The sequence below is a fragment of the Acartia tonsa genome, chromosome 13 (assembly GCF_053477335.1).
Source record: "Acartia tonsa isolate MP-2025a chromosome 13, ASM5347733v1, whole genome shotgun sequence".
Lineage (NCBI taxonomy): Eukaryota > Metazoa > Arthropoda > Copepoda > Calanoida > Acartiidae > Acartia > Acartia tonsa.
The window spans coordinates 12723487-12738252 of record NC_137272.1 but is presented as its reverse complement, the minus strand read 5'-3'; the positions used below and the strand labels follow the sequence as shown (position 1 = coordinate 12738252).

The following is a 14766-nucleotide window of genomic DNA, read 5'->3' as shown; positions in this document are numbered from 1 at the left end:
ACTTAACAGAAACTTCACCAAAGAAGGTGCTGAACTTTACTTGTTCTAGTTCGTGTATAGTCCCCTTTTGGTATTTGAAGTAACTGTTTCAGGATAAAGCTAATATTTCTTTTTGATTTTTTATTTTTGTAACTAGCTGATTCGCCCCCATCCTATAATAAGTTAAGGGACACCTACATTTAGATTTTTATTCTAGGGGCATACTGAAATACAAAAAAAGATCAGCAGAAAATATGACTTGAAACATTTCAGTGAGTTTCTTAAAATATGTTCCAGTATGGCTTTGAAACCACTTAATATCCGCTGGATAAGAACTGGTTCTCAGCCATACTGAAAAATCATGAATGCGATCGTATTACAAAAAATTTTCTATTTATATAAAAACTCATATAGTTAATATCAGTTTTGTTGGCCAGAGCCTTTGCAAATTTTTAATTTCATATCCGCGGAAAACTCTCTCTATTACGATGCGATAAAAAAAACTACTTGATAAGAATGAAAGTCTTTTTTGCTAGTTTTCAAACAAGTCAATATTAACTATCAAATTTCATAAACTATCATAAACTGGCCAAGCTAAAGTTGCTTGATTCACTTCACTAAGAGATGTGTATATATCCAGAGTGTCTTCGATTACATTTTACCACAAATAAAAAGGCTTTACAGTTAGCCTATACTAAAGTAAAAAAGAACATTATATTTATTTATTTCAAAATATTCTTAAAACTCAAGAATTTTCAACAACTAGGTATACATTTTTTAACTCTCTTATTAACACTTTTGCATTAAATTTTAGGAGGTTGTTTTACAAAACCAATAAATTTTAAAGGGAACTATCCACGAACAAGAGCAAGTGATTTTAAGCACCTTCCAGCATTGATCCAAAGTATATTTTTTAGTGAGTATACTAGGTTTATGTTTAATATTTGGTTTATTGACTAAAAAGTTAGGTTTCACCATGGTTTTGTATGAAAAAAAATTTAAAATGTTAAGCATTATTTGGTGCAATATCATCAAATGTTTTGATGAGTTCAAACTGTTGTTAAAAAGCTTAATGCAAAAGTATATTATTTTGATTAAAAATGTATATTTAAAAAAAGGTTGGTAACTTGTAATATTGTAAACAGTTTAATTAATGTATTTTTGCAATTTGCAGCATTTGATGCTTTTCTGCCGTGTCATTTTATTTTGTCCTTTGATCCCAACAAAGCGTTTGTTGATATTGCATCAAAAAATGCTTTACATTTCAAAGTATTAAACATAAATCTATTATATTCAATAAAAAAATTCTATGGATCAATGCTGGAAGGTGATTAGAATCACTTGCTCTCGTTCTTGGATGGTTATGTAAATATCTCAATAAAACTCTACTTACTTTTAAAACGCACTCTCATTTGATAATTATGGCTTCGAAACCGTTAATATCTGCTGAGTTAGGACCGGTTCTAAAAAATACTAAAAAAAATCACGTATTGTATATTATTAAAGTATTTTTTCACGAATTATGAAGGTTTTATCCAAAGAGACAATCTAAATTACGTAAATGACTGTTTTTATTGGACAATATCATACATGCAAGTTTATTTCACAAATTATCTAATAATTTCATATACAAAACAATTACACAATGTAATACATATCCAATTAGATAGGACTAGGTAGGTACTAAGTTATCAATAATTAGAATTATGTAAATTTTATACCTAAGCTATCAAAATTTTAAAATTATTACATTTAAAGTAAATCAATATCACGATTATATTACATAAATAACGAGGGAGGGTCATTGGACTGGTAATTAAGCTTGTACTAAAATAAGGAGAGGGGGGTAGTTTTAGGTTTGGTTAGGTCATATAATTTTGTGTACAGGAGGCACCGCAGGAATAGGCTTTTCTGGTTTACAGCGTCCCCTGTAGGGGTTAGGCATAGGAGAAAATAAACTAACCCCCTTCTTTATTCTTTCAATTTATTTTAAAAATAAGGGATGGAAAAACATTTGAAATTTATTTAATAAATATTTTATCTTTTTTTTCATGCAATTTTTTGTGTTTAGTTAGGGTACTGTTTTGGCCAAATGCTTTGCCGCAAATGTCACAAGAATATGGTTTCTCTCCAGTGTGAATCTTCTTGTGCTGCGTCAGAGCACCCTTGTAGTGAAATGTCTTCCCGCATTCGTCACAAGTTGGTATTTCTCCACCTAAATATGGAGGATTTTTAGAAAAAAAATTCTTATATACCTCACAAGGATGACAACATTAATAAAACGAGGCAGTTTATTTTGCATAATTCCATAACGTTTGGTGCAAGCTTCCAGTCAAATGCGCTTATTAGGTCAACGTGTTCTTAATTATGTGTTTAACTATACTATTCGTTTGGTTAATTTTAAGAACAGTTTGACCTAATAGGCACAGTTGACTGGAAGCTTGCACCCAAAAATGATGCTCTTTGTATTTCTAAACAAAGTTGTGTTAAGAGATTGCAATCCGCCGTATTTTTGAAGGAGTTAAAGAGTATTTGCTCATTGTTAAAAGGAATTGTCAAAAATCTTGTTTTTTGGTCACCCAAGTCAAAGAAAAAATTCATTCCCTTACCACAGTTTGTAGTTAAGACAATAATCCTCATTAAAAGAAACAAGATGTCTGTCTTAATATTAAGATCTCGCTAATCGTTGGAAGGCTTATTCATTTTAAAAATAAAACGGAAGGTGAAATTTCACCCCCCCCCCCCCTCCTTTCCCTCAAAGTGCCCCTAGAAGCATGTTAATGGTGCGTAGCTACTAATGTTTAATCAAAACAGTACAGTTAGAACTAACAAACTAACGGATATACTAAACTATTACTAAACAACTTCAAAAGAAATATCAAACCTGGCATATGCATCTTTTTATGACTTGCTAAGATCTTCTCTGTCGCGAAAAATTTGCCACAAATAACACATTCAAATTCCTCATCTCCAGTTTTATGGGTCATCATGTGCCTGTGTGTTTATCCTCTTAATTAATTTAGTTTAATATCAATATCTGTCCTCATATAAAAGTAACTGAATGTCTGTAAGTTTGTACCGAAGGATCTAACTGCTGAACTGATATGGTTCTCCTTTACAATGTAGCATAGGTAAAGTAAAGTTTATAAATATTTTGCGGAATGGTACCACTACCTTCCCAAGAGAAATCTCAAGGGAAAAAATGGACCTTCCTACCCCCCTTCCCCCCCCCCCACAAAAAAAAAGTACGGCGTCGAGGATGAAAGGTACGATGTTCTTTCTAATGCAGAGGCGCTAAATCCTAAGCGCGCAGCTGCGAGGTTTTAACAAAGAGATTAAACACATTTCCTGTTGAGTTCACTTTTACATTTGAATTCATAAGAACAAACATGACATACGTACGGCTTTTCTCCTTCACAAACGATTTTATTATTAAAGGGGGGAGGCGGATGTGCCACTTTTTAAAACCAAAAGTAAAACGTGCATTATCTCAGCCCATAAAAGAGTTACAGCTCTAAAATTTGGCACATCAGTTGCTTCTGTGGAGACTAATATGGAACTGTGAAGAAACAGCGGAGGAACCGCCGATCCCGCCGAAAACCGCCGTTTCCCACCGAAATTTTATTTTGCCCTTTCTCGCCATAATAGACAATTTTTAATCATCTGAGATTAACTTTTTTTTCATAAAAATTTCGCTTATATTTTACTTTACTTTTACACTTGCAATTTTTTTTTAATATTGACATGTTTGAAATATTACAAGTGTCACATGAAAATATAAGACAAATAAGGTTTCTTCCCATTTCCATATTGTTCTCCATAAAAGCAACTGCTGTGCCGAATTTTAGAGCTGTAACTCTTTTATGGGCTGAGATCATGCACGTTTCACTTTTGGTTTCAAAAAGTGGCACATCCGCCTCCCCCCTTTTTCAATTTTTCAAGAAACAAAGCACTAACAAAACTTCTATGAGATAGGGAAGAGACTTTCAGTGGTAAATCAAAGGATAATTTTCATGCTGGTTTGCTGTGACCATATGAACATTTATTGGAAAAATTATAATATGTTTTTATGTTTTAAAATTCAATATTTATAGTTTTCAGCATAACTGACAGACCGCAGCTCAGGACCAAGTAAAATATATACTGAATGTTCATTGTTAAAGTGAGAAAAAAAATCAGCTGTGTATCTTGAATAGCAGCCGTGAATATTCAATTTCCACCATAGCAATACGGAAGGACAAACAGACGAAGTGAATTATATTGAAGCTTCGCTACCAAAACAATGTTAGTAGAATTAATATAAAATAGACTAAGCTCACTTTCCCCATACTCATAAATTTGAACGATCCAATATATATATCGGACGGGCAAACAGAAACAGTGAATATAGAGTAGCTTCAGTACTAAAAATATTAATCGCTGTGCCTGTATGTGTACGCATATGTTTAGTGAGATCACTTTTAGTTGTACATCGTGTGGAACATTCGGTGCACGGGAAAGGTTTCTCGCCTTCAGGTATTAAACAATCATGAAATAATTGGCAAATAGAAATCTTTTAATATATCCGATTAATATTCGGTGGTTAAAAACCGGTTCTCAGCCATACCTACTGAAAAATTATTTCTAGCATCTAATTGTATCAAGTTTTCTACGAATATAAAATGTAGGTACAACATAAGATTAAAACCGGTTTTTTAGCCCGTGCCTTCGGAATCTCGGCGCTAAAAAAACTTGTTATAATCCTATAATTGTACATTTTATATCCGCGGAAAGATGTTTATAATACGATGTTACAAGTCGAAGTTAGTTGAAGAATGCAGGGAGGCCTATAAATTAAACTGATAACCAAAGTTTTTAAACTGTGAAATTTCATTCTGTAACCCAAAAATTTTGGGTACTTTTACTTAATTTTAATGGATTAGTTTGAGACTGGTAGTTTCCAAACGTTTAAACCAATAATTTTAAGAGTAGTGATCTTATCATTAAGATTATTCTTTTTTTGTAAGATTAAAAACTTTAGTAATGATATTGAACTTTCAGAAAAACTAGGTATTGTTAATATGAATCATTATGTAACCAAGAATTACATAATCCATATTTAACGAAGTTCAAGTATATCCATAATAAATAGGTATGCTTACATATTTATTGAAATATTGAAAATAAGTTATAGCGTAAATGGTTGATCTCGAAATCCCATATCTTCCAAAGAATTGCTGACGGACTCAATTACGATTAGGTGGTCTACCTTAAAAAAACTTTTCTTTAAACAGTAAAGCAATACCTATGTATGTAGTAACATGTATGAAATCGGGAGTTTAAAAGGAAACAAAAAAGGACCAACTTCTAATATATTTTGTACCTACATTAAAGCTTTTTTTTATTCATGTCTAATATGCCTGTATGAGTTAATTTGTGCGTGTTCAAGCTTGACTTCTGATTAAAAGATTTACCACATTCCTCACATGAGAAAGGCTTCTCACCTATTAGATACAGTTCATGAGTTAATGTTTTTTTTTTTAAAGTCTGTGTCTGTACCTAAGGATCTCGCTAGCCACTGAAACCTATATGGTTCTCCTTTACAGTGTAAATTCTCAAAGGTTCTGGGCAAAGCAGGGGGGGAGGGGGGGGGGGAGGTGGTATGCATTGATATCACCACCATCTACCAAAGAGAAATCGCCCCAAGAAAAAAAATAAACCTCTCCATTTTTTGTTACTTTTTTATAATTCGATCCAATTGACGTGAAAAAAGGTTTAAATATATTTAAAATATTAATTGCTCAAGCACATAAAAAGGGGGGGGGGGGGGGTAAAATGTGGTGACTCGTCACACGACATACCAGCAATTTTATTTTGGGTGCTACTCCCTTAGGTAGTTTTAGAGATAATTGGATGAAATCTTTTGGGCTGGGTCACTAATTACCCCAACTATTGGTATCTTTCAAAAAAAAACGGCGGCGGGACCGCCGCTCCCGCCGCCCGCCGCCATTTTCCGCCGCCAACAAAAAAAAATTTTTTATTGCATTTCTCGCCGAATTAGGCAATTTGGAATCATTTGAGACCATGTCATTTTTTTCAAATTCTCGTTTATCAAGGTATATCTTAAATACAGTGCTACTCCTGTGCTTTTAAAGAAATTGAAACAAAATCTTTTTAGGTTGGTAAGTAAATAATATTCGAATTAAGATAACGGCGGCGGGACCGCCGCTTCCGCCGCCGTTTTCCGCGGCCACCAAAAAAAAAAATTTTATTTCATTTCTCGCCGAATTAGGCAATTTGGAATCATTTGAGACCATGTTATTTTTTTCAAAAAATTTTCCCCTTACAAGCAACCCTGCGGGGGGACTTAGTCATTTTTTTCAAATTCTAGTTTATCAAGGTATATCTTAAATACAGTAATTTTCCTGTGATTTTGAAGATATTGAAACAAAATCTTTTTAGGTTGGTAAGTAAAAAATATTTGAATTAAGAAAACGGCGGCGGGACCGCCGCTCCCGCCGTCCGCCGCCGTTTTCCGCCGCCACCAAAAAATTTTTGAAAAAAAAAACATGGTCTCAAATGATTCTAAATCGCCTAATTCGGCGAGAAATACAATAAAAAAAATTTTGGGTGGCGGCGGAAAAGGGCGGCGAACGGCGGGAGCGGCGGTCCCGCCGCCGTTTTCCGCGGCCGTACCTCTGCCATTTGTTACTGACCTACCTAAAAATATTTTGTTTCAATATCTTATAAAGCACAGGAGTACCACTGAATTTAAGATATACCTTGAAAAAAACTGACTAAGTCCCCCCGCAGGGTTGCTTGTAAGGGGAAAAAATTTTGAAAAAAATAACATGGTCTCAAATGATTCTAAATTGCTTAATTCGGCGAGAAATGCAATAAAAATTTTTTTTCTGGTGGCGGCGGAAAACGGCGGCGGACGGCGGAAGCGGCGGTCCCGCCGCCGTTTTCCTAATTCAAATATTTTTTACTTACCAACCTAAAAAGATTTTGTTTCAATATCTTTAAAAGCACAGGAGTAGCACTGTATTTAAGATATACCTTGATAAACGAGAATTTGAAAAAAGTCCCCCCGCAGGGTTGCTTGTAAGGGGAAAAATTTTTGAAAAAAATAACATGGTCTCAATTGATTCCAAATTGCCTAATTCGGCGAGAAATGAAATAAATAAAAAAATTTTTGGTGGCGGCGGAAAACGGCGGCGGGCGGCGGGAGCGGCGGTCCCGCCGCCGTTTTTTTTGAAAGATACCAATAGTTGGGGTAATTAATGACCCAGCCCAAAAGATTTCATCCAATTATCTCTAAAACTAAGAGAGTAGCACCCAAAATAAAATTGCTGGTATGTCGTGTGACGAGTCACCACATTTTACCCCCCCCCCCCCCCTTTAATTAACTCATAATGCCTTCCTGTGTGTACTCTCATGTGTGCAAGCAGATTAGCTTTTTGAAGAAAACTTTTTTCACATATTTCGCACGTATGAGGCTTTGCCGCACCATTACTAACCTCATGCAACTTTTCGTGTTGTCTCAGTATACATTTCTTGGCAAACTGTTTACCACAATAACTACAAGCAAATGTCTCTCCCGAATGGATCATTTTGTGTTGGTTCAGAGCACTTTTAAATGCAAATCTATTATCACATTGTTCACATTCATATGGCTTCTCTCCAGTATGGATTCTTCGATGTTCCTTCATTTGACTGGGCGAAAAGAAAGATTTTTGGCAAATATCACATGAGTAAGGTTTTATCCCCGTATGTATTCGTTTGTGTTTAGTCAAGGAACCACTTTCTGAGAATGCCCGGCCGCACTCCTCACATGCATATGGCTTCTCGCCTGTATGAATCCTTTTATGACTTTTAAGATCACTATTACGTGCAAATAACTTTTGGCAAACGTCACATTTTAAAGTTTTCAGACCATTATGAATCAACATGTGGACTTTTAAATTACTTTTATCAAAGAAATCTTTCCCACATATCTTACAAACATGATCTTTAATGCCTGTATGTATTTTCATGTGTTTTATCATGGCACGCTTTTTGGGAAATTCTTTTTCACAAACAGAACAAGGAAAAGATTTGTCGAGTGCGTCGGAGCTGATCATGGTTGCCAAAGAGGTGTTTCTACTTTCTGATATCATCTTATTGAAATATTTTGAACCCTGAAAAATAATCATTTTAAACAATATTATTTTCTCATGAGAGCATAAAAAATCTTTATTTCTCAAATGTCTAAAAGGTTAAGCATTAAAGGAAAATGAGAAATACTAACCCCTAACCCCCTAATCTTCAAAAATCCTTTAATCGAAAATCGTGAAACTATCTATCCAAAAGTTTTAATCCAAAAGCCAGTATTGTGTCTTTATCTTAAATAAGATCGATATAAAGAAGGCCAGCCAACTAAAAATTTCTAGATAAGTTTTTGATTGTTCTTGCATTGGTTCATGGCTATTATGATGGCTGTTTTGGCCTAAACCTAATACATGTAACTAAGACTAAAATTTCTATCCCAAACTACTAAATTTAGGGCCTTTGTGCAATTACATTTGGAGCTCAAATTACCTGTTTCTTTTTAGCAGATGAAACATTAACGCCAGGTAGAAACTTCTCCTCGTGTTCGCCGTCTGAATCTCCGCTTTTTATTTCATTTTTCACATTTGAATTAAAACCTGGCTCAAGCTCGGATCTAAATTAAACAAGGATGACAACATTTAAAGAAGTGAAACTCAGAAATCATCGGTATAACAAAAGAAACACATGTGTCAAAAATCATTAAGTAGAATACTTTTTTTTAAATGTATAACAATGTATAACAATTTTGTATATAAACCTTAGCAAAAATGCTCAAACACAGGATTCTGTTTCAGGACATACTTACATTTGTAATATACAAAGATTAAAGTCAGGTTCGCAATTTCATGCATCGACAGTTTTTTGGCCATAATTTTGGACACAACCAGGATATGTAAATGTGGAATTGATGTTAAATTTAAAACGGAAAAAAGAAACAAGTACTTAGGGAAAAGGTTACAGATTCTCCTAACCTTTTTTTTTAGCTGGTTCGCAGAAGTTTGGTCAAAATATGTTACTGTTCTATTTTTTACAAGAATTATTGGAGGGTACCTGGAGCAGAAAATGTAGCAAGAAAAAAATAGAAAAAAAAGTCTCATGGAAAGAAAACAAAGTAGCGGGTTTCGTCATATTTTCACAGTAGCTTTTGATAGTTTTTTTTTAATGTTAGGTTAGGTAAATGTTAAAGATTGCACCGCAGTGTTAGGAAATTGACCCCGCAGGTGCTAGAAATAGAAGAATAGCTACTGTAAAAAGACGACGAAACCCGCTACTTCGTTTTCTTTCCATGATCCAAAAAAAAACTTACTCTTGCTTAAGATTGTCCACATGGTTAAAAATTGTTGTTGTAAGGTTATCATTTTCTGTATCGCTTTCTTCATCACTAAAATTAAACATGGATGTCCCTTTTCAAATATTTGAAACTTTTATCGAAGTTATTGGCCTTGCAGTATTTCCGCATGGGTTAAGCATAACAAGAATTCTTCCCGCCCCATTATTTTCAAAATATGGAAAGGTGGGAAGTTCAGTTCTCAATAGGCACTTTATGGGAAAGCACTGGATATCTTATTATTCTGACTAATCTTTAATCTTTATAATGAATTGAAGTAGGTTATATATAACTAGCGGCTTCGCCCCTAGCCTCTAGGGGCTTTGCCCCAAGAGGTGATCAAAAAAAATTGAGGTGAAATTCGTAAAAGGACCAAGGAAATCTTCTGCAAAAAAAATAAAGGACCTAGGAAATCTTCTGCAAAAAAAAAAGGACCTAGGAAATCTTCTGCAAAAAAAAATAAAGGACCTAGGAAATCTTCTGCAAAAAAAAAAAAAAAAAAAAAAAAAAAAAAAAAAAAATAGGGGGGGATTTTTTTGTTTTTTGGGGGGGTTGGGGGTGTCCCACCCCCCAAGAAAATAGCCTAAAACCACCACAGGACCAGTAGGTATATACCCTGAAGAGTAGAATCCAATCGGTTCAGTGGTTACCGAGATCTTAAGGGACAGACAGACGGACAGACAGACAGACGGACAGACATCAAGACACTTTGTATTATAGATTGTGTGAACTAAAGAAAGGAATCCAGGTTTTATAAACTTAAACTTTTAAAATATTATATCTAACACATGACAAAAAGTCAAGTCCAGGGGTGTATATTCTGCACAAGATTCATGTTTTTTCCCGGTTGCAAAATATTTTATTCCCCCCCCCCCCCCCATCAATGGAAAAATTTCTTTAGTAGGTAGGTAGTTACTCTTTATCTTATTTCTTTTTTTACCCCTTCCAAATATTTTTTTTCTGTTTTTTCCACATGAAGGGGAAAAAAGTTTTCAGTACTTACTTTTGATTTTTTTCCCTTTCCTACAGATTTTTTATTCCACCCCCCCACCCCCCCCCCCGCCCTCTTTAGCAGGGGATCCCATGCAAAATATACACCCCTGGTCAAGTCATAATACGAATATTATTTTTTTTGAAGAAGCTTTAATTGTAAAATATTGTACCTTGAACTTCCCGGCTCTAGTTTGATGTCGACATCCCTATCATCTTCTAGTTTTGGTTCTTCAATATATTCTTCATTAGGCATAGGTACAACTATAGTGTCTTCATAAGTATCCTGAAAAGATAGGAATATACACTTTTTGTAACCTTTTTCAAGCAATTCATTAAAATGATTCAAAGAGAGGGAAATAAATATTTTTTTTCTTCATTTTTTTCAATAGTTTTAATGTAATCATCAACATATAAAAGTGACAGAATGTCTTTATGTCTGTGTGTACCAAAGGATCTCGCAAACTGCTGAACCGATATGATTCTCCTTTTATAGTTAGCTTTTTATATGTCATGGGAAGGTTTATAAATATTACGGGGGAGGGAACCAACAGCACCCTCCCAAGAGAAATCGCCCCTACAACCAAGTTCCTTATCTATGTTAATTAAGTTTATGCCAATATGTATGAAAAAGAAACTTTATCATACAGTCATAAGCATCTATCTACTCAAACAGGTAATAATATTAGATTGAAAATAAAAGTTTTCAAAGGGGAAAATGCACCAACGAGACCAAATGATTCTAAGCAGTAAGCACTTTCCAGCCTTGATCCATAGTATTTTTTAAGTGAATATACTAGGTTTATGTATAACATTTGGTTTGTTGACTAAAAAGTAAGGTTTCACCATAGTTTTATATCGTATGAAATAAACTTTGAAATGTAAAGCATTTTTGATGCAATATCATCAAATGCTTTGTTAAGTTCAAAAGACTAAATAAAATGACACGGCAAAAAAAAGAATCAAATGCTGTAAATTGCAAAAGTACATTAACTAAACTGTTTACAATAATACAAGTTGCCAACCCTTTTTCTAAATATACATTTTTCATCAAAATAATATAATTTTGTCTTAAAGCTTCTGAAACAACAGTTTGTACTCAACAAAACATTTGATGATATTGCACCAAAAAATGCCAGGGGTGTATATTCTGCACAAGATTTATTTTTTTTCCCCTGCTACAAAATTTTTTATTTTTCTTCCCCCCCCAAGTTTTTTCTCACCAAGCAGGGGGAAAATGGAAAAATATTTTAAAAACTCTATATTTTATTTATTTTATCCCTCCTACCACACATTTTTAAAAGTTTTTTTCACCAAGGAGGGGGGGGAAATGGAAAAAATGTTTTCAGTTTTCTTAATTTTTACATTTTTTTTCTCCAAACACTTATTTTTTATCCCCCCCCCCCCCTGAGCAGGGGATCCCATGTAGAATATACACCCCTGAAAAATGCTTAACATTTCAAAGTTTTTTCATAAAAAAAACATGGTAAAACCTATGTAACTTTTAATTCGATTAACTAAATATCAAACTTGAACCTGGTTAACTAATAAATAGTATGGATCAATGCTGGAAGATGCTTAGAATCACTACGTCTTGTTCGTGCATAGTCCCCTTTTACACTAGATACCTGTGATTTGTTATAATTCCTACTCGAACTGTTCATCTGGGTATCCTCACTCTCTGATATTTCTTTGTGTAGAGTTTTCTTATGTTTCCACAGACTGCTATGACTTGAAAATGTCTTTCCGCATAAACTGCACTCAAATGGTTTTTCGCCTAAAAATTCTTCTTCTTTAATTTGTTGTCCTACCATATAAAGGGCAGGTTTTGATGAGCTTCACTTTAATGAATGCATGAATATACTAGAGTTTGATTAATCATCAAAAAATGGAAACCTTTGCTCATAATTTTTTCTTATTGTAATTGAAGAAGAATATACCTGTATGAATTCGCCTGTGTGTTGCTAAATGACTCTTCTTTATAAACGCCTCGTCGCATAAATCACATTCAAATGGCCTCTCGTCTGTATGAGTTCGTATGTGTTCAGTTAGGAGAGGACTTGATGAAAATGTTTTCTTACATAAATCACACTAAATAAATATTAATGGGTTAACTTTAATCATATAAAAAATAAATGTAGGAATTAAAATTACCTATGGGTAAAAATTCATTAAATTAAGTTTTAAGTGTTTTAAGTAAAAGTTTACACGACTAAATTTTCCCATTACCTTTAAAGATTTCATAAATATGAGACTTATTTGCTTGAGAGACAAACATACAGGCATACAAAGTACATTAATCCTTCTTTTTAATATGATAATAGCATTGTAGAAAATTAAGAGTTAACCCTTTTCCTTAAACGGTCGTTCAAAATGTAAGCTAACATGTTCATTTAATTTATCACTTGTGGAAAAAGATTTTTCACAAACATTGCAGGCAAATAGATTTTCTTTATCGTCTAAATGTTCATTACTTTCTATATTATCATTTTCTTCTATTAATTTTACATCTTTTTCATCTGAATAATTTTCGTTTTTCGCAACCACTAATGTATTTTTGTCCTCAATTTTTTCAGATTCCATGGATAAATCTTCTTCTTTTAGTTCTGACAAATTAGTCTCCATTTTTATTCTGAAGTACAAGTTCAAATTAATGATTAAGGACAGGCTAATTCGTCATTATCCTATAGGGAGAGCGGGGAGTAGAAATTAGTCTAAAACCACCCTACGCATTTATTAAGCTACTTTTTCGGACTACCAATTAATTTACTTTTTCAAACAACCAATTTCATGAAATCTTAAGCTTCATACAAAAAAACTTATTAATCTATATTACAGGATAGGTAGGTAACTACCTATGTTATTAAAGAGGGGTATTTTCTTTACTACAAAAGAGAATTTAAAAATTAGTGATCAAAACGCATATTACTGTAAAAAATTAACATATTAGGTACCTATATCTTAAATGATCACAACTTAAAACTAATATAATATTATAATGACATTCCTCGACAATATATCTTGTTCCGAAGGAGGCTGCTGTCGATGACAGGTCGACCAACAGACATTTAACTCAAGAAAGTCATAACTAGGCTTGTGAATTAAATTGCGCATGTTCTGGGCCGGCCGAGGCCCCCGTCTTTTAAACAATTAATTATCGTCGAGCATCTGACTTAGCAGCAGTAGGAACCATTTTTATCGTCTTTAGTTATGACGCACAGTTGTACCGAGATTCGAACCCATCACTTAACCGACGACGAGCGGATACGCCACGTGTGTAAAACCATGGTCGCGTTTTTAGTAACGTAATAAAGCAACTTTCAAATACTACTTTTTTGGCTATCATCATACCAAGCTAGATTTCAATTATGAAAAAGTATAAAAACACAACAAAAACAACATTAATTAATAAAAAAATAACTTTTCTAAATAAACATATAAGAGAAAACTTTTATTTCTATTCGGGTTCAATTCGACTCGAAACGGTGATCAAAAATATTTATGTTTGTATTGATTAAATGCCGAACAAAAATTTTTATATCAAATGTCGTATTTTGTTTAATTTGGAATGAAAAAATAATTTCTTTTATATTTACAGTTTCATAAAAAACCTTTCATGTGAAATATTATAACTTTACGATAGCTTATTTGGTGAAAAATTTACAAAAAATAAACGATATATAAAAAAAAATCTGCGAAAACGGATAAGAAAAATCTACGAAAAACTTTATTAAAGAAAGACGACCACAAGCTGTAGAAAATTTACGAGGCATTCGCGCTGCAGACGTGCAACAAGTAAACAAACAACAATTTGTCACTCGTAAAAATTATCAAAACAAATACGACGAGTAAAAATTAAATTCCGCCCATTTTTGTGCTAGTCATAAAAACCATATTAATGGAAATTGTCCGCGGAAATGACAATTGAATTGTTTTATTCATCTATCATGATTTTTATATCGGTGATTAAATGCCTTTAATTTTTATATTCACCTGTCTCTAACACCGCGACTTAATCAACACTAATTTTGATTTCTGGTGCGTCACAAATTTCCCCATTAATTTTCAGGGTCGCCACATTTTGTCGATATATTTCCCCAAAGTTTAGAGTGATTTTTTACATGTAATAAAACGATTTTTGAAATTAAATTATAGCTAAAGATAGAGAAAACTAGTTTATTTATCTATATCAATTTTTAAATTAACTGCTTTATTAATAAAATTTCTCAAAAATGAGGACTAAAGTTTATGAATTTTAAAGTCTAATAATTTTTAAAATCGAGCTTTTACACTCATTTTTTAGAAAGTAATTAAAAGAAAATACATTTTTAAACATACCCTAGCAATTTCTTTTCATTCTGATAACTAGAACCAACTGTCTAACACTTTTTAAAAAAGGG

The 14766-nt window shown here is 33.3% G+C and overlaps 2 protein-coding genes across 3 annotated transcripts in view; one reads left to right on the top strand and one right to left on the bottom strand.

Annotated features, from left to right (window-relative positions):
* Positions 1–579: 579 nt before the first annotated feature.
* The window catches only part of LOC145303826 (N-acetylgalactosamine kinase-like), a 213983-nt gene continuing 199796 nt past the window's right edge, over positions 580–14766 (top strand). Inside the window, exon 1 of the mRNA XM_080145465.1 lies at positions 580–604. The gene's annotated coding sequence lies outside the window, so the exon portion shown is untranslated. The remainder of the gene's footprint in view (positions 605–14766) is intronic.
* LOC145303823 (uncharacterized) lies at positions 1533–13029 on the bottom strand. 2 transcript variants are annotated; one of them, XM_080145460.1, is made up of 12 exons: positions 12724–13029; positions 12307–12459; positions 11995–12143; positions 10540–10652; positions 9356–9430; positions 8539–8662; positions 7384–8138; positions 5379–5464; positions 4405–4488; positions 3332–3391; positions 2864–2977; positions 1533–2194 (listed from the first exon to the last, which is right to left on the bottom strand). In XM_080145460.1, exons 1-12 carry the CDS (start codon positions 12989–12991, stop codon positions 2001–2003), a joined length of 2175 nt encoding a protein of 724 aa, XP_080001586.1. In that variant the 5' UTR covers positions 12992–13029; the 3' UTR covers positions 1533–2000. The 2 variants fall into 2 exon arrangements, with proteins under 2 accessions (XP_080001586.1, XP_080001587.1); XM_080145461.1 differs by having other exon boundaries at positions 12307–12457; positions 12841–12970.